General features: G+C 44.3%; 1 protein-coding gene across 3 annotated transcripts in view; it reads left to right on the forward strand.

Annotated features, from left to right (window-relative positions):
* PTPRG (protein tyrosine phosphatase receptor type G) overlaps positions 1 to 27,996 on the forward strand; it is a 584,481-nt gene that overhangs the window by 496,548 nt on the left and 59,937 nt on the right. For 2 of the 3 annotated variants that reach the window (XM_035106775.2, XM_035106777.2), the window contains exon 13: positions 9,950 to 10,082. In XM_035106775.2, the coding sequence (XP_034962666.2) occupies positions 9,950 to 10,082 (133 nt within the window). The remainder of the gene's footprint in view (positions 1 to 9,949; positions 10,083 to 27,996) is intronic. The other variant, XM_035106776.2, reaches the window with a different exon arrangement.

Here is a 27,996-nt window from a genome sequence, read left to right on the forward strand (position 1 = left end):
TTGCAGTAGTCCAAGCGAGAGATAACTAGAGCATGCACCACTCTGGAGAGACAGTCAGTGGGCAGGTAGGGACTCAGCCTGCGTACCAGATGGAGCTGATAAACAGCTGCCCTGGACACGGAGTTGACCTGTGCCTCCATGGACAGCTGTGAGTCTAAAATGACTCCCAGGCTGCGCACCTGGTCTTTCAGGGGCACAGTTACCCCATTCAGGACCAGGGAGTCCTCCACACCCACCCGCCTCCTGTCCCCCACAAACAGTACTTCTGTCTTGTCAGGATTCAATCTCAATCTGTTAGCCGCCATCCATCCTCCAACCGCCTCCAAGCACTCACACAGGACCTTCACCGCCTTCACTGGTTCTGATTTAAAAGAGAGGTAGAGCTGGGTATCATCAGCATACTGGTGGACACCCAGCCCAAACCCCCTGATGATCTCTCCCAGCGGCTGCATATAGATGTTAAAAAGCATGGGGGAGAGGACAGAACCCTGAGGCACCCCACAAGTGAGCGCCCAGGGGTCTGAACACTCATCCCCCACCACCACTTTCTGAACACGGCCCAGGAGGAAGGAGCGGAACCACTGCATGACAGTGCCCCCAGCTCCCAAGCCCTCTAGACGGTCCAGAAGGATGTTATGGTCGATGGTGTCAAAAGCCGCTGAGAGATCCAGCAGAACAAGGAAACAGCTCTTACCTTTGTCCCTAGCCCGCCGGAGATCATCGACCAGTGCGACCAAGGCAGTTTCAGTCCCATGATGAGGCCTGAATCCTGACTGGAAGGGATCCAAATGGTCCGCTTCTTCCAGGCGTGCCTGGAGTTGTTCCGCAACCACTCGCTCAATCACCTTGCCCAAGAATGGAAGATTTGAGACTGGGCGATAGTTGGCCATATTGGCAGGATCTAAAGATGGTTTTTTAAGAAGCGGTTTAATAACCGCCTCTTTCAGCGGGTCTGGGAAGGCTCCCTCATGGAGAGAAGCATTTACCAACCCGCGAAGCCCATCGCCCAGCCCTTCCTGGCTAGCTTTTATAAGCCAGGATGGGCAAGGATCAAGGAGACAGGTGGTTGGTTTCATTCGTCTAAGCAGCCTGTCCACATCCTCGGAGGTAACAGATTGAAATTGATCCCACAAAACTTGACTAGACAGGACTCTAGCACTCCCCCGCCCCGGCCCTGCTCCCACGGTGGAGTCTACATCTTCCCGAATCTGAGCGACTTTATCTGCAAAAAACTTTGCAAAATCATTGCAGGAGATCATGTGGCCCGTACTGGGCCCGGATGGAGCAGGTGGTTCCGCTAAATTGCGAACCACCTGGAAGAGTCTCCTGCTGCTGTTTTCTGCAGATGCGATGGAGACGGTGAAGAAGGTCCTCTTCGCCGTCGCCATTGCCACTTGGTAGGCTCGAAGTTGAGCTCTAGCCCGTGTCCGGTCTGATTCAAAATGAGTTTTCCGCCACCGGCGCTCTAGCCGTCTCAACGACTGTTTCATTGCCCTCAGCGCCGGGGAAAACCACGGGGCTGTCCGGGCTCCATGCAATCTGAGAGGGCGCTTCGGAGCCAGACAGTCAATAGCGCTGGTTAACTCCGCATTCCAGCGGGCCACCAGGGAATCAGCTGAAAGGCCATCGACATGGGATAAAACATCCCCTACCACTCTTTGGAAGCCAATTGGATCCATTAAGTAGCGGGGGCGGACCATCCGAATCGGTCCCACCTCCCTGCAGAGGGGAAGGGTTGCGGAGAAGTCCAGTTGCACCAGAAAGTGATCTGACCATGGCACTTCTTTTGTTTCGCTTTTACTTAATGTCAGATCACCAACATCCATAGAGGTAAACACCAAGTCCAAGGCATGTCCGCGGCTATGAGTTGGGCCAGACTTATTCAGGGACAGCCCCATGGTGGCCATGCTTTCCACGAAGTCCCGAGCGGCTCCTTGTAAGGTCGTGTCGGCATGGATGTTAAAATCCCCTAAGACAACCAAGCTAGGTGTCTCCAGGAGCACATCCGACACGACCTGAAGCAGCTCGGGCAGGGAATCCTTGGTGCAGCGGGGAGGTCGGTACACCAAAAGGAATCCTGTACTGCCTCTATTGCCCAACTTCCAGAACATGCACTCAGAGAACTGGGTCTTCCCAATAGGACGCCTGGTGCAAACTAATGACTTCCTAAAAATCACTGCAACCCCCCCTCCCCGCCCAGATGGCCTGGGTTGCTGTGCATAAGAGAAACCTGGTGGGCAAGCAGCGCCAAGAACGGGCCCATCGGCTTCCTCCAACCAGGTCTCTGTCACACATAAAGCAGACAATCAGCCCGCCACCCTGATGAAGATACAAATGTCCCCTTCCCCAGTCATAAAAATCATTGGATGAATGGTGATGGGATGATGACCCTCAGCTGATCTGCACATCTCAACTGAGATTGGGGAGTTTTGTGGATATGTCCTCTGTGTGTGGGAGCGTGCTTGTGCATGCAAAAAAATGCATGTGACAGTGTAGGGTGGTCAAACTCATCACTGACACATGCCCACCAGAAGGTTGGCTGGGAGTGAATATCAACAAAAAAATGTTAGCTGCCTCCAGAACAGTTGCAGTTTCCTATAGACCCGCAGAGGGGAGACCAGCTTTCCCTGGATAAAGTGACAGTGATGTTATCTATTTTTTCCTTCCTCTTCTCTACACATTCAGCAAGAAAGTCAGGAGCTACTTTTTGACAGCTTAGGTTTGTTGATTTACTTGAAGTTTGTTTTAAAATATTCTCCAACATTCAAGGCATTGTGCAATATTTAAAAACAGCTCAGTGGGATGAAATCACAAAGCAAGTGGCAAGCGATAATGATACAAACACCCCCAAAGAACTTAACCAAGTCAACAATACACCTTCCACAAAGATAAAATCTTACACATTAGAGCAGAGTTGGAGAATTTTACCTGTGGCCCCTCAGATGTTGCTGGACTTCGACTTCCATCAGCCTTAGCCAGCATGGCCAGAGGTCAGGGATGCTGGGAGCTGTAGTCCTGCAAAATCTGGAGGGCCACACAGGAGCCCCAAATCTCAACCCTATATAGTGCCTTTCTCCCTCTTCCTTATCTCTTTGTCCTTCAAACCCTAAACAACAACAATAATTTTATTGCCAGGAGTTTTGAACAGAGGCTTGGGGTACAAGGCAACACTTAGTGCTCCTTTCTTAGCTCACTTCTTTGCTTCCATACCATCTCGTCTAACTTGAATTCTGTCTATTCTGTACCTACATCTGTTCTGCGTACTGTGTTGCTTTCTTTCCTGCTAAATAAATGTTTAGCGATTGTCATACTAATTGTGTGCCTTGTGTTTATTACTTACAAATCTATCTTCCAAGCATTTAGGGTCTGGTGACTTCTGTGTCAGTGTATCTGAAGAACTAAGTTTGGTCTTAGTTGGTCTCGAAGGTGCTACTGGGCTATTTTTTCAATTTTTTATTCCAAGCATTCAGTTTTTCAGGCTGGTGTAAACACTGGTGTTCCAGTATCTGCTTGGGGCTTTCTCACACAATAAGACCACCGTAAACCTCCGTGCAGTTGAACCTCTGCACACTGCCGACAGGAACGATTGGTGGTGGCGTGGAAAGAAAACCCATGGTGGGGGCTGACCACATGGAGTGATGAGCTGGTGGCTAGGAAATAGCTCACTGTATGGAGCAGCATCCATCTGGAGGCCATTTTAAGAGGGGTTTTTTTTGCTTGGCGTAGCTCATTGCCAGCACCCCCATTTGCATGTATAATCTAAACTATGGATTAGTGGACATAAGCAAATGTGCAGGTTCCCAATGGGAAGAGCACAGGCACTTAGTTCCTTCTGTGATTCTGCTGCTGTGAACTGAGCCATATTTCGGCCTTGTGTTACATCATGGTTTCTTTCACTCAAGGCAAACCATAAACTGTAGCCAAGATTTGTTCTATGGTTCATGGGTTGTCTGGAGAAATAAACCAGGAGTCCAGGGGGAAAGGAGCAAAGCAGCTGCAATTGTCAAAACCAAGAGGATTCCCATGTTTGGTTTCCAGGTGTTCATTAGGAACAGATCACAGTAATCAAGCCAGACTCTCCCCTCCCTATACCGTGGGTCGGCAAACTAAGGCCCGTGGGCCAGATCAGGCCCAATTGCCTTCTGGATCCGGCCTGTGGACGGTCCAGGAATCACCATGTGGATCGCCAGCATACATATTCTTTCCCTCTCCCTCACACGGCGGTGGCGCCTCCCTCCCTCCTGCTGGCTTCTCCCCGCCCTGCCTAGAGGAGGAAGGGGGTGGGCTTTGTTGGTGCCAGCAGCAGCAGCGCTCGAGCGGCCCCCATTTAAAGCTGCCCCTCTCCGGGGCCCTTTCGCACGCTGCTCATCGTCCCTCCGCTGCCCCCACCGCCAGCCCCTGCCGCTCGCAAGACACAGGTAAGCAGCCACTGGGGCTCGTGGTGCTCTTGCATCACCCCCCCAAAAAAATATAGTCCGGCCCCCAACAAGGTCTGAGGGACAGTGGACCCGGCCCCCTGCTGAAAACTTTGCTGACCCCTGAATTAAACCAATAGGTGACTGGACATTGCCTCATTGGAATACTGCCACCTCCCTTTCTCCCCTATTTACCCTGATATGCTCAGATCTTCTCCCTTCAATAGGCATGGTCACCAAGACGATCCTTTGTGTGTTGAGACTCATTTAGCCTCTGTACACCTAGGCCTTCAGTGTTGCTGTCTGAATTTCAGTTGTACGGAAAATTAAAAACAAGCTTGAAGTTGTGCAAAAGCCTTTGGGAATAACCTCATTAGGATAATTAAGCATCTGTGTGGGTTCCCTCTCCCCCCCTCCCCATTCTCCATATGTGGCAAGAATTACTAAGTTATAATTTCTTGTCATTCGTGAATGTTTTGCACTGCAGCATGTAGGAGCCTGCAATCACTAAGACAATTTGCATGCAGATAAACAAAAGAAAATCGGGCCAGATTTCGCTGGCAGACTGTGTATACACAATATGACACTGTAGAAAAGTGTTGCCAGTCTCAACAGAAAAAAAAGGACATACTAAGGTGTAAGAGGGAGGCGAGAGAAATACCTGCAATTAAATGGAAAGTAGCGTATGCTGCTGTTGCCTCTCACGCTGCAGTGAGTAAAATGCTTTAGCTAGTCAGTTACGGGTTTTTTAAGCTGCCCAGTGTCCGCTATTTATACTTGAATGACTCGTACTGTGCTTGAAACAGTGTGCATTGATCCATTTGCACACAGGGTTTCATGCTCTCATAGGTTCATGAGTGTCCTCCAGTTGAATGGATGGGTGTTCATTGCATGGTGGAATTCCGGTAATACTGTGTTCTGCCTGTATGTTACTAGAAGAATGAGAAATAAAATGCGGGGGGAAATGGGAGAGAATTTTCATTCTGGTACAAAGAAATAATAATAATAATAAGAAGAAATATAATAATAATAATAATAATAATAATAATAATAATAATAATAATAATAATACTTTATTATTTATACCCCGCCCATCTGGCTGGGTTTCCCCAGCCACTCTGGGCGGCTTCCAATATTAAAATACACAAATTTATTAGGGAAGATTAATAGCTTCCCTAAACAGGGCTTCCTTCAGATGTCCTCTAAAAGTCTGGTAGTTGTTTTTCTCTTTGACATCTGGTGGGAGGGCGTCCCACAGGGCGGGTGCCACTACCGAGAAGGCCCTCCGCCTGGTTCCCTGTAACTTGACTTCTCGCAACGAGGGAACCGCCAGAAGGCCCTCGGTGCTGGACCTCAGTGTCCGGGCAGAGCGATGGAGGTGGCGACACTCTGTCAGGTATACTGGACTGAGGCCGTTTAGGGCTTTAAAGGTCAGCACCAACACTTTGAATTGTGCTCGGAAACGTACTGGGAGCCAAAGAAAGGTGGCTTCATAACAGGTAGCATCTGTTATCTTGTTACCTGTGGAGAATAGCCAAGTGTACATTGTCAAGGGCCCATTAGGATGGGCAGACAAACAGAAGTTGACACAGTGGTGCCTCGACTTACTGTTTTCCGAAGGCACCTTCATAAGTCGAAAAATTCGTAAGTCGAAAAACGCCATTTGAAACGTGATTTCCCATAGGAATGAATTGAAAACGGGAAAATTCGGAAGTCGAAGCAACCCTATCTAAAAATTCGTAAGTCGAGAAATCCCTAACTACAACCGCCGCCGTTTTCCCCCGGATGTTGAGACATTCGTAAGCGCGTGGCCATTACCCCCATTCGTAAGTTGAAAAATGTGGTTGTCGAGTCGTTCGTAAGTCGAGGTACCACTGTATGCTTATCCGGTGCCTCCCCACCCCACCCCGATCCCTGTAATACCTTGCCAAAACACCCTTAACAGTCTCATATATTTCTCCCGGCCCAGATTCTGAAATGGATGAAAACTGCTGAAAGAGGCTTTCCTCGGGAAAGCAATTGCCATGGAACAAGCTGCACATTTCAGTTTGTGGAGAAACGGCTTTTAAAGTGCCGGTGATCATGTTAGGTAGGACTCCCTGAAGCAGATACGCTATAATAATTTTTATTCCTTCCTACTGGGATGCATTCCAAGCCAGTAAAAGGCAAACTGAATTAATTCAGCGGTGACATATGCCACAGGAAAGTGTTTGCCTTTCTTAGCAAAACTAGAGTTTCCTCACCCCTTTAGAAAAAAAAAATGGGCAAAGTTACAAAAAGGATACAATATATTTGTCAATCGCTGCTGAGCTGACTTTGTTTAAAATGGAAAGCTGAAAATGCTGGGTGGCGGTTGTTGTTTTCGTTGTTGGGATGCAGGGAACCAGAACTGTCTTGTGTCATTCTGTTTAACGTACATTTTCCTTCAGTTATTACTCAGCAGGCCACAGTTTTATAGGCTTCTCAGTGCTGGACCCCTGCTGGTAGACCAGATGTACTGCGGACTGCTAGCACTGAGCACCATCAGTTACTTTTGCTGGTACTTTTGAATACTCCCTTTATATTTGCAGTAATATACTTTTAAGATTTGCTTTTAAAAAGCAAATGTTCAAATGTGGCTTTCTATTCAAAAGTACTATTATGTTTCCACCTCTCTGGGAGAGCTCTCTCTCCCCTTCCTTTTTTTGTTGGTTAAAATGGAATATTCCTTCCAAACTAATTATATATAATAATACCTCAGTAGTACTAGCTACTAAAGTCTTCCTCTGTTGCTACTGGCTGCTGCCGTCGCATAAGAAGAGACCAGACCAAATGGCAGGCTCGTCCAGCACATTACCCATGCATACAATGCAGGACACCTAATTAGGACTTGGTGTTGGACTTGGAACGGAAACTTTCTGGTTTGAATGCCTGCTCATCCATTTCTAGGAAATCATGATCAAGCCACTGTCTGTTGCCCATATTGCAAGAATTATTCCTGCTTTCATTTTGCAGTAATTACGCCCAATCAGATAAGACAAATGTGCTAAAAATCTGTAAAGTGTTCTATGTAAATGTTAAAAGAGACATGGGTTTACCAGTATTGGTGTTCCCAGTTTAATCTTGTGAAGTGCTCCAAGTGGTCTGCTTGCAGCGTTCTAGAAATCTAACACACACAAAATAAGAAATGTCCTGTATGCAGGTTTCCATCTCATTGGCCAGGAGCCCAAGATGCTAAGTAGTGCCAGAAACTTGACAGTGGTCACTTCTGCTTATGGTGGCTTGTTTGTGGTCCTTTTGATGCATTTGCTTATTCTGATTGTGTCCATTCAATAGATCTTGAGGGATGTCTTGACATTGGCTGTTTGGACATAATACTGGCCATAACCAAATTAGCTTCTGCACATCCCCGCTTCACTTCTCCCTTCCTGCAGTAGAGAGACAATTCATTGAGTGTTGGCTTAGTGTTGTGTCCAAACCAAGGCTCACATTATTGACCCTCGGGTCCCTTCCAATTCTTTGATTCTATGAGGTTTTCTCTCCTCCCAAACAAACTACAGTCAGGAATCCAAGAACAAATTTTGCCTTCCTGATCAGAATTTGTTTAGGAAACTGGTCTAGCTAACTGACTTAACTATGTTTTATGGCCAGTGTTAAGTGCCATTGTGCCATGTTGGTTGGGGCTGATGGAGGTTGTAGTCCAACAGCATATGGAGACCCACATGGTCCCCATCGCAGTATTAGAGCATCACACTTAAAGACTTTCTGTATGTATTAACAGAGGACCAGCTCAGTAATCCAGATTCTGCAAAATTGCAAGAGACTCTAACTCTGTGATCATAAAATAGAATAAAAAACTTTATGCTTTGCTGAAGACTAATGAAAGTTCAGTCACACCATAGATTTGCGTAATGGTGTTATGATATCAGCAGTTTAATTTTCAATTCCTTTCTTAATGATCCCTAGCATAGAAATTGCCTTTTTTCGCAGCTGCCACATACTGATCAACATCTTCATCAAGCTATTCACTACAACCCGAAGGTCTTGTTCCTGGTCGGTCGCTGCTGGTTCAAACCCCATGAGCATATATGTGAAATTCAAATGTTTTCTCCCCATTAAGATGTTTTGTACACTTGTTTACCTTGAATTGTGTTTGCTATTTTACCACCCATTCACTCAGTTCTGGAGAGATCCTTCTGGAGTTCTTTTTGTTTAAACCACGCTGAACAATATTGTATCTGCAAACTTGACTTCCTCACTGCTTACCCCAAACTCTAGATAGTTTATGGAACAAGTACAGGTCCCAATACTGATCCTTGAGGGACCCTACTTTCTTCTTCCCTCCATTGAGAGAATTGTCCGTTTTTTTCATCCTGTCTGCTTTCTGTTACTTAACCAGTTCCTGATACATAAGAGGACCTCTCTTCTTGTTCTGTAACTGCTAAGCTTACTCAACAATCTTGGGTGAGATACTTCGTTGAGAACTTTTTGAAAGTCCAAGTACACAATGTCAACTATATCGCCTCTATCGCCATGCTGTCAAAGATCTCTAATGGGTTAGTGAGACAGGACTTACTTTTGCAGAAGCTATGCTGGTTTTGATAACATAATTCAAACTGTGAATAGAGATACAAAATATGAACATTGGTAAAATCTTTGCTTTAAGCCACGTAGAAACCTAAGTTGAACTGTGACATATAGGAGAAACTATATGAGGACCCTGTTTGTTTGTTTGTTTGTTTGTTTGTTCATTCATTCATTCAAATATGTGCAACTGTTTCCCCATTGTTAGGCTTGTTTAAAGATTTTAGAAATTGTCGACATTGATCTGTGTACTCTCCACATTGTCTTCCATGAAGTTGCCCAAAATGTCTTGCTTTGAGGCATATATGAACTCAGGTTTGTATCTTTCTACAATAATCTGTTGTGAGAATCCAGCAATTTACATCTTCAGAGACATTTCAAACTTCACAGTGAGAAACACTGCAGTGAATGATTGTTTATACATTACAAGGTTGAAATGTTGGGAAGGGGTGGAGGATGAAAACAGTCATGGGCAAAAGCTGGGAAAACTGAAACAATATTCATGCACCCAATTCCTATGACCATTTGAAGTTGGAACCTAAAGAATGTTTCATGATAGCAAAACATTCCTATGTAATGCAACCAAGGTTTTGTGTTTCCAGTGTAATTCCTTGCTTCATAAAACACTCGTCTTTGTTTTGAAGTCTGGTGTTCACTCATGTGGAAAGAAGTACCATTTTCACTTTGGGCCATTTTATACATTACGTTTCCAGGTGTACACAAGAAATGTATTGCATCCACACCAAAAAAGGAAATTGAAAGCAACGAAGATCTGTTCACTGTTAGAAGTACCATACCGGGATACTTGTCAGGGAGCCGTAATTGGCTGTAGTTCCTTGCCAAGTGTATGCTTGAAGGCAAACTCAGGTTTGCCTCTGTGTAATGTGCAAAATGGCCTGCTGTTCAAATTATTTTGTAGCCGTCCAGTTTCTTCTTGCAGTTGCTGATTTTGTTGTTTTTATGCCACGCAGCAGACAAGAATATTTCCAGTATGGCAACCAGACCTGCTACTGGCAAAATGGAATGGATCATTCCCCTCATTGTAGTCTCAGCCTTGACGTTTGTGTGCCTCATACTCCTTATTGCTGTTCTTGTCTACTGGAGGTGAGCCTTTTTAAAGCATCTTTCAACTCGATGATTGTATGCACTTTTGTGAGTGCACTGTGATTTCTCTGCGTTCATTTAGCTGTGGTTCTTGCATTGCAGGGGATTTGCCCCGATGACTCTTTGGATTCCTTCCAATTCTGTGATTCTATTATTTTCATTATTTTCAACAAGCTTAATCCGATGACAAATACACTAAATACACCTTTGACAATTGGTATTTGTTTCCAGATTTGTGCCATCTAAATAAGCTATGGGAAGGGCACATGTATGCTGAAAGTTCTGGTTCAATCTCCACTTAAAGAATCTCAGGTACAAGGAATGAGGAAGACCTCTCCTGAAACCTTGGATCGGGGTAGGCAAAGTGGTGACACCTGGGTCTTGTCGGACTTCAGCTCCCTTCAGACTCGGGCAGCTTGGCCAGTAGTCATGGATGATGGGATTTATATTCCTGCAACATCTGGAGGATCACACATTGGCTGCCCTTGGCTTATCCCAGTGCAGATTTATTTGTTCTGTGCTTGACGAACTCAGTCTATTGTCTGACTAAGTGCGAGACAGTTTCATACGTTTAGGCAAATTTGCTGTGAACTGCCATCAGATACTTCCTGCACTGTGGTCCGTGCACATCTTAAAATAGCAAATAAGGGTTCAAGTTGGCTTGTTCTAATAAACCGTAGTGAATATTGTCCATCACAAGAAGCTGCTTGTGTTTACTTAGATGTAAGTCTCATATGAGGCCTTTTCAGTTATGTGTGGTCAGTGCCTAGCAACAGATACTGCTGCTACAACGACAACAGTCCAAGAAGGAATATATTGGTGATAAATGAGTGCATTCGAAATACTACGTCAAATCAAATGAAATATGGGAAAATACAATAATAAAAGATAACAGTGGTATAAAAATCAAATAAATAATCTACTTTGCTTTCAAAAATATACCAAGGGAACCAAGGGTTGTATCCACCACTAGTCATCCACAGGGTAGACTCATTGTAATAGACATGAGTAAATTAGGTTCATTCATTTCACTGGGTCTACTCTGAATAGAACTTAGTTGGCTGCGATCCTTGAATCCCTGTATATTGATTTATGTGTTTTCTCTCCTCTTGCAGCCAAGTATATTCTGTTAATTTACACCAGATTCCATGTTTTAGCTAGCCATTGTTTTGGCCAATTCATGTTCCACCTTCAGCAGTTACCAGCAGTAAGAAGTTTGATCTTCGTCAAAAGGTTCCAAACTAACTCAAAATGCTTTGCATGAACCGTTCCTTCCAAATAACCCTTCAATTCAAACAAAGGGCTTATGGAGACTGTATATTCAATCATTAAACCAACAGCATAGAAATCATTTTCCAAAACAAGACCACCACCCAACGGGACCACCAGAAGTGCCAAAATTCAAACATGGTCCCAGAACTTTAGTTTGCCTTTGGAGTGAATTCCTCAACTTTTCAAGTTTTTTGTCCAGAACGTGCACATGCAAGCTTTGCGCAGTTCTCAGTACAAACCAGTGTTGATTTTTTTTTAATGTTGGTGGCAATAAGGCAAAATAACAAAGAGTCCAAACTCAGCCTTTGGCTTGGGAGCATTGAGCCTGGAAACAGGGAATAGATAGAGGCAAAGTTTGGTTTTTATTTTCCTTTGCTGACTGAGTCATTGCTCCCTCTGGCTGTTACTAGGGTGATGTCAACATGGCCTTCTCACACCTCCTTGAGCCGCACAGTGGGTCAACATGACATGTAGCCCAGAGCTTGAAAATGTAACAGTGTGTCTTTGTGTTCTAAGCACTGTGCTTTTAATTTCTAAGAACTGTGCGCAATCGATAATGATTCTGTTTCACGGCACCTTTTGCTGCCCAGTCATTCCTTTCTTCTTCACACAAACACTCCCCTCAGTAACTTCAAGCTTTGAATACCTATTTACCTTTCTATATAGCAAAGAAAAAAGATCCCTTCCTTTCCCTTTTTAATAATCCTAGGCTACAAGCCTATGCTTGTAAGTGGGAATTCGTTCCGCAGAAAAAAACATGTATAGGATTCGGCTGCAATTACTCATATGCCATTGCAGTGCTTAGCACTGTAGGGAACATCTTTCTTTTCATAAGCTAAGGCTTTGATAGTCTGCGTTCAGGCCCAGTTCACACTGTTCTGCCAACCGCTGTTTATTTTCTGCCTGGATTGCATGAAGCTTGTGGGAATGGTAGGTCTGAATCACTTGCCCTGAGCACGAATCACAGTTCTTTATGCTACCTCGCAGCCAACATTTGGAAATTTGCAGCTGAGCGCAACATACAGACCTGAGGTCCCAATCCGTTCTTTGACTGGTTGCCAGAAGCTCCAGCCACCACCGTGCTTTCCATGGAGTCAGGTGCAAATATTGAAAAGCTGTGAGGGTACGCATGGGGTTGTGGCCCCAAATAAACCACTGTGCATGCGCAGAAGGCCACATATAGGCCTTTGGATCTGCTGAACGGATTTGAACATTACCTACCCACCCCCTATTGTTTAGTACTGTAATATAAGCCAACCCGAATATAAGCTGAGGCACCTAATTTTTACCTCAAAAAAAAACTGGGAAAACTTATTGATTCGAGTATAAGCCGAGGGTAGGAAATGCAGCAGCTACTGGTAAATTTCAAAAATAAAAATAAATACCGTCCTATGCCTTTCCCAGCTATCGGTGGCAGGATGGAGGGAGAAGCGGCGAGGAAGGATCCCTTCCTCGACGCTTCTCCCTCCCCGCCGCCTTGCACAAAGCAGGCATAGGACAGGGGTTCGGAGAGTCGCAGCACAGCGCTTCTCCAAACCCCCGGTCCTGTGCCTTTCTCTGTTGCCGCCCATCTCTCAAGTATAAGCCGAGGGCAGCTTTTTCAGCACATTTTTTGTGCTGGAAAAGTAGGCTTATACTCGAGTATATACAGTAATAAAAATAATAAACAAACTAGTTTCCTCATTCTTTTAAGAAAAGGGTTGCAGCTCTGAGCATCTGCTTTGCATGCAGAAGGTCCGAGGTTTAATGTCTCAGGCACCTCCAGGTAGGGTTGGAAAATTTTTTTGCCTGAAACCCTGAGCCAGATTTAGCTAAGTAGTTGTGCTAACAGAAGCCAGTGCAATGAGTCCCATTAGTGCAATAGGATTTCCACCCCCTCTCCTCCTCCTGCCCCCTCCATGAGCTCCAGAGGGCCTTGAAAAACCCCAGAACAGCAGACAGAGATCATTCCACCAGGCAAGCTGAAAAGCCCAAACTTGTCAATGTAGTGCTAAGCAAATATTTAGTGTTACATCCAAAGGAAGCCACTCCGGGGACCCAAATTAGGGAAAGTTACCAGCTCCTAAATGCTATTCAACTAAACCAGGGGTGGCCAACTCCCAAGAGACTGCGATCTACTCACAGAGTTAAAAACTTGCAGTGATCCACCCCCTTTTTGGGGGGAGGAGGAAAGCCCCATTTCGTTGGGGTGCAGGGGAAAAAATGCAGTGTTGTTCAGCTGCTTTGGGGGGAGCCAGTGATCTACCAGAGACATCCAATGTTCTACCGGTAGATCACAATCTACCTGTTGGATGTACCTGAACTAAACAATTGTATAAGTTTTGCTAAGATACATGTTTTGAAAGTAACTATAATTGAAAACCAGACCGGGGCCTTAAAAAGGAATAAATGTTCCATAGTACTCTATAATATATGAATCCTTTTCCAAATATGTCTATGTGAAAATCATTATTATCTACTGTAATTTCTTTCTTTTTTAAAAAAAAAACCCTCTAATATCCTTTTTTTAAAAAAAGAAGTTATTTTTCTTTAGCATTGCTAAAGTAATTTGCATCTGTGAGCTAAATCTAATTTAACTTCGGTAATATTTAATTTAATATTAAAAAGCCTTTTGTCAGGAAAAACAATTGTATCTCCATTAGAATCAATCCTAATACAAAAGAAGCATTAAAAAGTTTTTTTAAAAGGTGAATGAATAAAGATTAATGATTCATTTTTCTTAAAAGATTTGAGATACAATTTCCATTTTCCAAAGGAAAACATTGTAATTAGAGGAATCTGCAAATTGAAATTAGCTTGCCTCTTCATTTTTGCCATTAAATAGAGTATTTAATTAGCATTTATAGTATTCAGGTTCTGAATTTAAATATAAACTAGAAAAGGACTTGAGTCACACTATTGTTTACATGCAAAATGCCTAAATTGAATCTGCTGACAATGTGAATTAATTTTTTCCCTAACGATGCAAAGCACATTTTCTGAAATGATGAGGGAAAATCTTACTTTAAAAAACCCTTTTCCTAATTTGCATACATATTAATCCCTGTTTAAAAGATATATTAATTCTCTTCATTAAGCGCTAGTGAATGTATTTTGAACTTCTGATAATCAAGTTTGGAAACTATGGCCCTGTTTTCAATGCAACATTTAGCATCACTGAGCTATCTTCTGGATAATGCTTGTCTACTGTTTGTGTCACGAGGGTAAATCCCATTTGCCTTTTTAAAAATTACAGTGATTGCAAGCTCTTGTGATTAAGGAGCTAGCACTCATCCCCTAGAGTCTCCTCTGAAACAACCGGGTACTTCAGAGACCACTTAATCCAGTATGTTAAAAATACCAATTTTGGTTTGCTGGTAAAGGTAATCAAGATCAAATCCTAATGCAAAAGATGGAGTGCTTTGAGTTTTTCCCCATTTATTTAGATAAGTAGAAGTGATTGGAATGTGTTAAGTATGATCAGTATAATGAATAGTTGAGTTTGTAGGAAATCCTTTCCTAATTTGAAAATTCTGCATTAGATCAGATACATAAGGGTGAAACGTTACGTGGATAGATTAATAGGTTTGGTTGGTAATTTTTTTAATGATTCGATTCTATTTAGATGTTCCATTGAGATCAATAAGGGTTACTCCTGTGTAGGTATAAGTTTGACTTTCTCTTAGCCTCATAATTGCATCGACACCTCCCATCTACCCAGATGTAAACTGGTTGCTATTCCAGGCTGGCGCAATCAGTTGAACTGGAATGATATTTTCTAAGTTAGGCATCCCCAAACTGCGGCCCTCCAGATGTTTTGGCCTACAACTCCCATGATCCCTAGCTAACAGGACCAGTGGTCAGGGATGATGGGAATTGTAGTCCAAAACATCTGGAGGGCCGAAGTTTGGGGATGCCTGTTCTAAGTAGTAGTATGCCCAGTTACTTGTTAACATGCCTCCATTGATGCATATGGTGGCCATATGGTTAGAAAGCTCTCCAGTTGTTCATCTTAGCTGTAACTACATGCTAAACGTGGTTGTAAGAATTTGCTTAAGAGAAATGTGTAACCATGTGCACACTCATTTCAGTCACTGGACAGCTGTATTGGACTACTTCACAACTCTTTAATACTGCTTGGATTATAATATTGCACAATAAACTAGAAGTGCAGTTACAGCTGTGATCAAGACCACGTTATTGGCACGACTACAGGTGCCACATAATACTCATTCTGCATTTATAAGAACTCAGCTATTTAGTATGGCACTTAGGAACTCCCTGCCTCTTGAGATCAAGCATACACGTTCACTGTACTGTTTTCTGCACCTGCTAAAAATGTTCTTGTTTAGACAGGCCTACTCAGATGCTTAGAAAGTTGAGGTAATTTTAATCTTGGTTATGTTTTATGGTGTCTCCCCCCCCCCTCAATTTTATTGTTTAATCTTTTTATAAACCACTTTGAGTTTCTTTTTTTACAGTCAAGTGGTATATACATTTTGTGAAATAAATAAATAAACACCTCAATTTGCAGCACTATCAAGCTGAAAGTGGGCATGCATTGCTGAAGTGAGATTTAAGTTTCAGTGTAAACAAAGAAAGAGTCTTGTGCTACCTTAAAGACTTCACCCAAATTGCCAAATGTTTTTGTGGGTCATAGCCCACTACTCAAAGCTAAGTCCCATTTTAACGGTTACAGGTAGGTAGCCGTGTTGGTCTGGGTCGAAGTAAAATAAAAAAATTCCTTCAGTAGCACCTTAAAGACCAACTATGGTATGAGCATACCAAAATAAAAACTTAGTTGGTCTTTAAGGTGCTACTGAAGGATTTTTTTTATTTTACTCCCATTTTAACGTAATTCCCATTCCGTTTTGTCTGAACGGAAAGGTTCCGTCAGGAAAGGTTTCTCCTTGTGAGGTTTAAAATGCCTCTGCTACCTCTCTGCAACATTTTTGAAACTGCTCATTAATTGGTTTCCAAGACCCTCCCTCTCGCCCTCCTGTTGGCATGGGCAGAATACTTGGCCGCAATTATTTCTAGAGTAAGGGGCGTTGAAGAGCAAATGTACCTGGAAATGATTGCTGTGGGGGTCCTCTTTAAGCGCAAATGCACCTAGAACTTTCATTGGGACAGGAAGGAGAATGCCAGGATTTCTTCTCATAGCTGCCAAGTACCCCGTTTTCCCCGGGAAACCCCCCGTTTTTACTTACCTTTTCCCAGTGGTCCCCCGTATCACTTCATCTCCCGTTTTTCTCCGTTATTTTCTCCTGCCGGCGGCCATTTTATTTCTTTCCGATTTGCCCTTCTATGGGCACCAAAAATGGCCGCTGCCGGCTTCAAAAGTCGCATCTATGCATGCCCGGAAGTACATAGACGCAACTTCTAGTGTCGGCGGTGGCCATTTTTGGTGCCCATAGATGGGCAGAGCGACACCGGAAGTTGCGTCAGCGCACTTCCTGACATGCGTACAAGCGACTTTCGAAGCCGGCGGCGGCCATTTTGGGTGCCCATAGAAGGGCAAAGCGACACCGGAAGTTACGTCGACGCAACTTCTGGTGTCACACGGCTGCCGGTCCCGGATTCTGCAGTCCGGGACTTGGAAGGTAAGTTTCTGCTAGTGAACAGCTTGTTCTGGGCTAAGCAGTTTAAGAACATAAAGTAGCCCAGCATTCTGTTTCCCATAGTTGCCTTCAGGAAGCTCACAAGCAGTACATGAGGGCAATAGCCCTCTGCTGCTGGTGTCCTCCAGCAACTGGTATTGAAAGACATCCTGTGTCTAGTCTAGAGATGGTCTTTAACCACCATGACTAGTAGGCCATGATTGCTTTATCTTCCATGAATTTCTCTAATCCCCTTTTAGAGCTAAGTCGGTGGGCCATCACCACATCTTCTGGAAGCAAATTGGGTAGTATGCCACAGCAGTGAGAAGGAGAGGCAGGGCAGAGCCTGGACGGAAGCAGGAATAAGATCTGGTGCGGGCATCCTGAGAACTTCCATCCCAGATTGCTTGCTGCCGCCTTCAGACTCTACCCTGCTCCCCACCTCTCACTAGTTCACCCAACCTGAGCCATCTGCTCAGGGATCTTACAGGCCTTTGTCCATTGTGATTACTTCAGCTTGACATGATTACTTCAAAATTACTTCAAAGGGCTATAAGAAACTACTGCTGCAGTTGCCAGGAAATGCCCTACTCCAAGAAGAGAGCGAGCAAGGACAAAACAAGTTTTCTGGTCCATGTTTCACTTAGGTTAAATTAGCTGGGTGCGTACGACGCTTGATGCTTGGAAGGAAAGTGTCTTGCAGTTGAACTGGGATAGTTCTGAACCCACACATACAAATGGAATGCCATGTAGTATTTTTAGCAGGTTCCCCTCCCTGGTTTGTGCTCTTCCTTTCCCCTTACCCTCTTGTACTGTGGAGTGAAAGTGGGACAGGAAGCTCTGGGGGAAAGCAAAAGTGGAAATGTGGGGAGTTCACCTGCCACATAATCCTACAGCGAGATCAAGCCCCATGCAACAAGCAGGAGAATCGTGCTAAGTTGATTCACCTATAGAGAGATTACACTACTGTTCAGTTCTTTTTCAAGTTGGATTTTTATTTTATTTTTTGGTCCCAAAAACAGGAGGAGGGAGCATGGGGGAAACACAAGAGGGCTATAATTTGCTTGATACTTTATGTGGATGAGCTGTAATTGGGGGGGGGGGGCTGAGTAAACTAATAATTCCACAATTCCTAATGCAGACAGCCTTTCTCTTCATCATCATCATCATCATCATTGTATCCTGCCCATCTGACTGGGTTGCCCCAGCCACTCTCTGCCTTGTGAATATTATGTTTTAGAAATCACAATTTGCCAGGACCCTCAGCACCTAAAATAAAGCCTCCAAAGGAAACAATAAATTGTTTCCACCTACTATGATCTGAAATTCATGAAGCATGTTTCCTCAGCCTCTGTATGAATGGGCCCAAACAACCGTTATCAGCACCATGTTTACAGGGAAATATGGCCCAATGTATTCAATTGCATTTTGTTGCAGGGCTGAGCCTCCTAAAATCACCCCCATTTCAGACTCTGTATTTGGCTACAATGAAAAGTTAAATCATTTGATTGTGTGCACACACGTATTAGGATGCTCATATACCTATTAAAATTTTGTTTTTCATCATATTTTGTGTAAGCTCTATTTAAATTAGTTTGTTGCAGAACAGAGTTGCTTGATGGGTAAATTGGTGGATCAGATTCAATGTTAACAAGTTCCCTGTCTGGTACAGTGGTACCTCTGGTTAAGAACTTAATTCGTTCCTGGAGGTCCGTTCTTAACCTGAAACTGTTCTTAACCTGAGCTACCACTTTAGCTAATGAGGCCTCCCGCTGCCGGCGCGCGATTTCTGTTCTCATTCTGAGGTAAAGTTCTTAACCCGAGGTACTATTTCTGGGTTAGCGGAGTCTGTAATCTGAAGCATCTGTAACCTGAAGCGTCTGTAACCTGAGGTACCACTGTATATTGTATATTGTATTATCAGGCATAGTTTTGTTCACACGTCACACTGAACACAGGTGCAAGCTGTCTTCTCATGTACAAAGATTTGTGTGAAAGAGTGAAGACATGTTGATTTGTACAGATTAACTCTTGTGTTCACAGGTACCCAAACTATACACTCATTGAATGGTACCTGTGAATAACTGCATGAGCGTACAACTCAATGTGCACACTTGCACAGATTGTACGCTCGTTGAACGGCCGTTGATCATATCTCATGCACCAAAAATGTGGGGGGAAGTGTTTTGTTTTCTCCGCATTTAAAAAACAATAATTTAATATCCATTTAAGTGGCTTCAGCAGAAAACAGCATGTAAACTGACAAGCATCACATCAGGCTCTCCATCCCAGAATTCCAATTAGGTGTTTGAGCGGCAGATTGTCAGCACAATGGTTATCAGCCTTGTGTGATTGTAGTATAGTGGGGCCTAATTTGGAGTCAGGAGCCTATTGCACCCCCACCCGCCAAACACTTTCTAAATTTCATACATCATCATTTAGATTCTGTATTACTCTAACGGAGTATGCATTGTCTCCCCTACAAATTTTGCCTCTCCTTGGTGTATTGACACAGGGAGGAGGTATTACAGAGGGGTTGGGGGAAGCAAACTCTGTCTCCAAGCTAGAAAGGGGATGTTAATTAAACACTGTATATTCCCCCACACGCCTTGCTGAAATATAAATGAGTCATTTGTTAGTCAACTGAAATTATCTTGCCCTGAACATCTTGTGCTCCTGTGACAAGGTTTGCCTGCGCATGGAAAATCACTTGCGCTAGCCATTTTCTGAGTTTTCTAAGCTGCTGTGTTGCTTTGACATGGTGTCCAAACGAACTGTATTTTCTGCTAGTCTGAGGGAGGAGGGAGGGGAAGGAACTTAGCTATTTCAGGCCACAATCCTGTATAGCCAGATAATTGTTAGGTTTTAGGTGGTTTCATATCTTAAAACAGGCATCCCCAAACTTCAGCCCTCCAGATGTTTGGACTACAATTCCCATCATCCCTCACCACTGGTCCTGTTAGCTAAGGATCATGGGAGTTGTAGGCCAAAACATCTGGAGGGCCGCAGTTTGGGGATGCCTGCTTGGCAGGGGGTTGGACTGGATGGCCCTTGTGGTCTCTTCCAACTCTATGATTCTATGATTCTATTCTAAAAGCTACGTTTTCTGAACTTAAAACTTCTTTCCAAGTTACGTTTAGAGACACTCATTTGTCCATAGTTGCTGCAGGAAATTCATATGCAAAGAGTCATGTTTGAAATCATTTTTCTGCATGCTTGTCCACTCAAGTGTTACAGTGGTACCTCGTGTTACAGATGCTTCAGGTTACAGACTCCGCTAACCCAGAAATAGTACACCTTGGGTTAAGACCTTTGCTTCAGGATGAAAACAGAAATCGTGCAGCAGCGGTGCGGCGGCAGCGGGAGGGCCCCATTAGCTAAAGTGGTATCTCCGGTTAAGAACAGTTTCAGGTTAAGAACGGACATCCGGAATGAATTAAGTTCTTAACCCGAGGTACCACTGTAGTGTTACATGTAGCTTGGGGTGCTGGTGATGTCATATTGACGGTGGCATGCAGTGGAATGGCGCACAGGAAGGAATGTCACCCTCTTCACATGGGTCATCACTACAAATGGGTTGGTATATATAAACTGGCCCAAAACGTGTGCTCTTCTGAAATCAAGTTTTCCTTTGCCTTGATATTCTATCAGTGTTAGGCATCTTCTACATACGTATCCCTTTACCTTTACCTTTACATATGTGTCAGGGCAGGTGGGCAAAACCATATTTTCACATCTCGTAAAAGAGGAAAATCAGAAGCTGGGTTATAGCAAGTCAGGCTGTTGGTACATCAAGCTCCCGTTTGTCTACTCTGACTGGCAGTGGTTATCCAGGGTTTCAGGCAGGAGGCTTTTTCCCAGCCTGGAGATGCTTGGACCTTTTGCATGCAAATCATAGGTACCTTCAGTGAGCTACAGACTCTTCCTCATGCTAATTCCTCGGGCTAAGAAGCTTAGCTCTCTTTGTTCCTATAATTTCAGTCATTACTCCTGTTTGAATTTAAAAGTCTCCTTCATTCTAACGCTCTAGTCTAGAACTTTGCTGCCTAATTAGGAGCTCCTGCAAATTCCTAATTCTAACGCTTCAGATGTTTCGATATGCCTTGATTTTGCAGACATTCTGCATAACAAATATTTTCCCCTCAACAGTCCGACTTGCTGTATTTTGAGACTGGGTTTGAAACTTCAAAGGTGTCCTTGATTATCGCCCCCCCCCCTTCTCTCCCTCTCCCTCTCTCTCTTTTTCTCTTTTGCAAATACTTTGCACAACGGTGATTTGACTTGGTCTCTCTTTTGATCCAATACATTTTATGACCTCTTACAAAGTTTGTATAATCATCACTTGATTATCTTGAGAAACTGCACTAAGCTGTTCTTACTCCATTTGGAATTTGTAGTAAGTGTTTTTTCTCTGCTTAAAAATACTGAACAAGTGCCTCTAGCCTATGACTTCCAGGCTGATTTCATGGATCTCAGTGGATGGAATAACAGAAGGAGCCTAGACTATCTGCCTCCTGCCCTTAAATAGCACATCTGGTACAGTATCTACATGGCCCTTGTAATGATAGGGAGATAGGGTGTTTGTAATTCATTATGGGTTATGTGCAGAGTTGGAAGACAGGCCTGCGGCCAGAAATGTTGTGTGCCTAAGCATACCTTGGGGGGAATGAGATTCACAACTCAATGCAAATCAGCAAAAACCTAACCATAAACAGTGGAATTTAATTCTAAATTGAACTGATGTATTATATTTTTTAATACCACCAGATGCCCTAGTGCAGGGATCCCCAAACTACGGCCCGGGGGCCAGATATGGCCTGAAGGACTCATTTATCCGGCCCCCAGTGACCCCCGCCACACACTGCCAACGCCCACTCTTACCGGCACGGCACGGCTTCCCACTTCCGGGTCGCAGGAGCACCAGAAATAGCTCGCGCGCATGCGCAAGCATAATTTCCAGTGCAATTCCAGGTCGGAGGAGGCCCGTGCTCATGCGCACAAGCTATTTCTGGTGCTCCTGCTACCTGGAAGTGTGCCAGAAATAGTGTGTGCGCATGCGTATGGGTGCACGCTCCCACATGCTCCCCCACCCTCCAGCCCACCACGCGATCGGCGCTGCAGGCACCGGCCCGAAGCGTGGTAAGGTTGGTGACCCCTACCCTAGTGTTTCTCAGCTGCCCCAGTACTTTGCCACTTGCTGGTTAAAAAACAATGGAAGCCAGGAGCATGATTCTAGTGACACATTGGATACAGTGGTGACTGGGCATTTCCCCTCTGCAGGGAAGCTGCATGGAACACCCCCAAAGGCAGCAGACATCTCCACTCTGGGACAGTGTTGTGGATAGTATTAATGTTGTTACAAAAGCCAGGCTCCTGTCCCTCTCTCTGCCAAGCCATGGCAAGAGTACATGAGATCTCAGACACACACAGAGTCTGTGTCCTTTTGGATAACAGAAGACACAGTGGAGGCTGTCATGTTTTAAGAAATGTGGTTTTATTCACATACAGTGGTACCTCTACTTATGAATAACTCTACTTACGAATGTTTCTACTTACGAATGGAGTTCCGTCCGCCATCTTGGATGTGGTTTAGATAGGATTTTTTCTACTTACGAATTTTTAGATAGGGTTGCTTCTACTTACGAATTTTTTTCCCCAATGCATTCCTATGGGATTCGACTTACAATTTTTTTCGACTTACAAATGTGCGTTCGGAACGCATTAAATTCGTAAGTAGAGGTACCACTGTATTTACACCTTCAGTTTGCATGGAGGGGGTCCAGATCTTGCAGCATGGCCCAAAGCATTGCAGGCAGTCCTGGATCTCACCCTTTCTTCTTCCCAGAAGCCCCTTGCCCTCCTCCCAGAGCAGTTACCCTGGCAACCTTCCAAATCTCCAGTTTCTGGTCACACCTGGTGCTAGAAGTTTGGCCAGGCTACCCAGGAATTCCTTTGCAGCTTATATTCTGCCTTCATATCACCAATAACCCAAAAGCCTAGCATTTATTAATTTTAGTGTTTAGGGGGACGCCCCACCCCCCACAGTTCTGCGCCCCACCATGCAGAACTGTCACAAACAAGATTTAGGATATGCTATTCAAAATAAAGCACCTTCATTCATTAAATAATTCAGTTCCATTTGGACAACATCCAACATTGTGCGAGTGGACTTCCCATTCCTCTTGTCTGCACCCCTCCAAAAGGTCCCACATGGGGGCCATGGAGGGGGGGGGGAACAGAAGCCTCCTCCTACAAACGGAAGTCCTTTCTGCTAGTGAATGGACTCCACTGGATTTCACCAGTTGTGTTTTGGGTCAGGCATGCTAACTCCTTTAAAATGGTTTTTAAAATGGAGCATAAACATTTAAAAGTTTTTAAAAGAAATCCCACCTTCTTGGTCATTTGTAGTCCATAGAGCACATCCTCTTCCTCCTTTTTCTTCGTTTCCATAAATCCCTTATGTCAAAAGCTTTTCACTCACCACGGAGTGTAACCTGCACAGATGTTCCAAGTATTGATTAAATACATGGAGGGGGGGGGGAGCCTGACTTGTTCCAGCCCTGCCAGAGGTCACAGAGAGAATAATTGCTCTTCGAGAACCTTGTGTGTCATCCCAAATAAGGTTTCGCAATTCCCTTTGCCATTCTCGGGGGATGGTGTTGGCAAGATGGAGGAAAGAGCTGTGTGATGGATTTATTATCCCACTATTAATTTGTAGTCAGAGAGCCATGTAAATGCATTATGGCACTGGCCACCTGAGCATTCATTTGGTTCTACAGTGGCAGACATAAGTATCACTCTCCCTCCAAGAACCCCGATTTAGCCAGCTCCTCAGCCAGGTATTTCAGAGCTCTTTGATGGGAGAAACTTCACACTGCAAGAGCCTTGATTTTAAAGAAGTGGTTTTGCTTGGTTTGCAATGCCTATGTATATATTAGCTCAAGCTGCGGCTCTGATGATAAATAGAACATGGGAGTGCCTCACATGCTTGTACTCAATTCATCTCGAATAACCAACTGTCTCTGATTCCATACTCCCAGTTGGTCATCACCTTCACACACACCCCTCCACTCTTAGCCACTCTAATGGTGAGTTCAGCAGAGCGGTTCAAGGGCAGTTGATTTGCATTCAGTGTTATGAATATGTACCACTTATGTAAAGAGGCTTTTCATCTGCATTTACTGTACTGCAGACTATGGAAACTGGAAGCTGTTTTGATTAATTGATGTGGGGCATGTGATCCTGTGTCTATAGCATTACACTCTATGCCATTGAATCTACAGAGTGAGGTATACTGAAGATCACTTATCCCAGATTAATTTCTCTTAAATACATGTCCCCTGCGCGTTTGTACAGCCAGTCAGGGTGAAAAAGAACACTAAAAGTATGGCTTTGTGACATTTTAGTCTTGATTGCCCAGAATCCATTTGAGTTTTAGACCTGCCCATGGAATGAACTTTTTACACTCGCAGAGTACTCTGTCAAGCCAGTAAAATGTATGTGAAATATATACAAGAGTATGGTAGATTGTAGAAGGCATACTTTGGAAGCAGAAGGTTTCAGGTTCAATCCCGGACATTGTAGAGTTGGAAGGCACCATGAGGGTCATTTAGTTCACCCCTCCTACTGGCAATGCAGGAATATTTCACTCAACGTAGGGCTTTAACCCACAACCCTGAGATTAAGAGTCTCATGCTCTACCAAGTGAGGTAGTCAGAGTAGGAGGGCTGTCAGCAACTATACCGACATACATGATATATGAACTGCTTTGGCACTTCATTCCACAATAGTATTCCCTTTCTAATGTCCTTCTGCTGCCCGCTGGATCTTCCTTCTGGAAGCTTTCAACTACTACCGTGTTTCTCATATTATAAGACATGTCTTATATTAATTTTTTTCTCAAAAAAACACACCATGTCTTATTTTCAAGGGATGTCTTATTTTTTAATTAAGTATGGTAAAGCAAACTACCGGTAGGCATTGTATGCATGCAGCATCATAGAGTCGTCACTCTGGGGCACAGTGCCATTCTGAAGATTTCAATACCCTGCCACTGTTGTGTACTCTTACTCACTCTCTCTTTGCAAATAACCTCAACTTGTTAAGGAAGTTACTCAAAAGAGCAAAACTCATCTGAAAGCATTTGCATAGCCAGCCTTATAGAAAATGAAGCTTTGCTTTTGAGAATGTGTGTGGTGTTTTTTTAAGAGGTTGCTTTTAAAAAAAGTAAGAAGCAGAATAGCATCAGGATGGATTATGAGATAATCCCTTGTACTGCTGATGTTGCAGAACAATTTATGATTTGCAGCTAAGCTAAAACAAGAAGGGGAGAATCTGTTCCAAAGGCAGCGTAGCTGCAATATTACTGGGTTATGTTCTCTGTTTCTTGCATCTTTAAAAACACCACAGCAATTTAATTTGGCAAACGTCTTCATGAAAGTTCATTCTTAAACCAGAATCACAAACCAACAGTTTTGATCTTAAGGAGAAATGTTGCTTACATTGCCCCCCCCCCCAAAAAAACCCACCTGGTATGCTAGGCTGAGAGTGTGGTATGATTGTGTTCTGATTTATAGCTATTCTAGAAGCAACAGTTGGACACCCAGATTTTGACAGCAGTCATTAGCTGCTAATGATCTAGAATGTGTAATGTGTGTGTGTGAGAGAGAGTTCATTGTATGTCTAGCATGTCTTAAGCAGAAATATCCATAAGGCAGTTTAGAAAGGAAAAAAAACCCCACACACAACCGTGTTAGAGTTAGTAATTAAAGAGAATTGTAGAGCAGATCAAATTGCAAAAACTGCCGGGGCTTATCAGATCGCGCGCTTTGAGCTGCGGCTCCAGCCAGCTCCCGGGCTTCGCGCGCTGCCCGCTAAGGCTCCTGCTGGCTGCTGGGGCTTACCGATCGCGCGCTTTGAGCTGCGGCTCCAGCCAGCTCCCGGGCTTCGCGCGCTGCCCGCTAAGGCTCCTGCTGGCTGCCGGGGCTTATCAGATCGCGCGCTTTGAGCTGCGGCTGCAGCCAGCTCCCGGGCTTCGCGCGCTGCCCGCTAAGGCTCCTGCTGGCTGCTGGGGCTTACCGATCGCGCGCTTTGAGCTGTGCCTCCAGCCAGCTCCCAGGCTTCGCGCGCTGCGCACTAAGGCTCCTGCCGGCTGCTTAGCAGGGTCCCGATCCTTTCTTCTTTGCCCGCCGCGGCTCCTGCTGAGCCTTCGCTGAGGCTCTACCTTAGCCGGGCTTCGCACTGAGGCTCCTGCTGCAGCTCTTGCTGTGCGTGCTGCAGCTCTTGCTGGCTCCCACTCGGACGGAGCTCCACGTGGCAGCGGCATCCGGTTCCGAGGAGGCATCTTCCTTTTCTTACGGTACCATATTTTGCACAGACCTGCTCCCACCACAACCTGGTACTGGTACGTCTTATTTTCGGGGTATGCCTTATATTTCGCCAGGTCATGAAAATACTGCCATGCCTTATTTTTTAGGGATGCCTTAAAATATGAGAAACACGGTAGACCCGTTGCAGCAAAAAGCCTGTCAAAAAAGGTGATATTTTCGGCCCCATTGTGTCCTCTGCGAACGAGATGCTCACAGATGCTCTCTCACATGAGTGCAATATCACACAGGCAGGCTGGAAGTTCATGAATATTCAGTAGATTGGTTGTTCATGTGGGCTTTCTCTTTGTGGGCTTCATAATTGCCCGAGTCCACATGATTTGCTCATAAAAGTCAGTGACTGATGACCCTAACTAATGCTTTGCAGACTGCTGGCAGGTGTCATCCTGAGATGAACTTCACCAATCATTGCTTCTCTATAGCCCCCATTTACTTCAGTGAGGCTCACGCATGCTGGTCTTTTGGTCATTTTGGGGTTGGCCTTGATTTGCCCCAGTTGCACTTCCAGGATGCAAATACTTCCTGAGAAGTTGCTGCCTGTTGTTGTTGTTGTTGTTGTTGTTGTTGTTGTTGTTGTTGTTGTCTCTTCTATGACTGTGGGTGGAGCAGATGTTTTAAAAATGCAAAGTTATCTGCTTCATGTGGCCACATCTGTATATCCATAGGACATGTTGTTGATGAAGCCGTGGATTACAGGCAAGTTTATTTCAGAATCCAAGAGTGGCTTGCTCTGCATGCTGCAATTTCAGCAGGTAAAGTGTCTGTGCCAGCGTACAGCACCCTCAGGCCAATACTGGGGCCCTACTGACAGTAAGAGCTGTTCGGCAGTGGAATTTGCTACCAAGGAGTGTGGTGGAGTCTCCTTCTTTGGAGGTCTTTAAGCAGAGGCTTGACAGGCATATGTCAAGAATGCTTTGATGGTGTTTCCTGCTTGGCAGGGGTTGGACTGGATGGCCCTTGTGGTCTCTTCCAACTCTATGATTCTATGATTCTACTGCTGATACCCAACGTATAATATGGCTGTTCATGGCTGCAAGGTGTAGCAATTATTGTTTCCTAGTTTTTATATACCATTTTTCATTAAAAGCAAAAATACAAATAAATCACAAAGCAGCTTACAAGGCAATCCAAGAAAAAATGAAAAGCACCATATAAAAACAATAAAACGCCAAAATCCACAAAACAGGATTCCACTCAGTACCCTTCCACTCACTCAGCACCCACACAGATGAATTCAACCTATACATGCACATATTCACCCACGCTTAAAACACCCACCTACAAACACAGTCCCCTCACTCTCATCAATGGCCATTAGATGCAATTAAAAGGCAGTTAGGTAAATTCAGGGACAGCAGTTATGAGTCCTGATAACTAAACTTAGCATGCGTATTCAGAAGCAATGAGTCTCTGAATACTAGCTGCTCTGAAGCAACAGTGGGAACATAGGAAGTCCATCGAGCCATCTAGCTGGTGGAGAAGTGCACCCCTGATTTTTATACACATCCCATATCCATTTTATTTATTGGCACTGCTCTCTAAATCTGTAGTACTCAGAACACTTGGCAATACTCAATATTGTAAATTTGTTAATGTCATTGAGTTTTAAAAAAACAACCGCCACCATTTAGTGATGGAGAATCTTCCCTCAAAGTATAGTACGGTACTTTTGGTGGT

Source organism: Zootoca vivipara, chromosome 2 (assembly GCF_963506605.1).
Source record: "Zootoca vivipara chromosome 2, rZooViv1.1, whole genome shotgun sequence".
Classification (NCBI taxonomy): domain Eukaryota; kingdom Metazoa; phylum Chordata; class Lepidosauria; order Squamata; family Lacertidae; genus Zootoca; species Zootoca vivipara.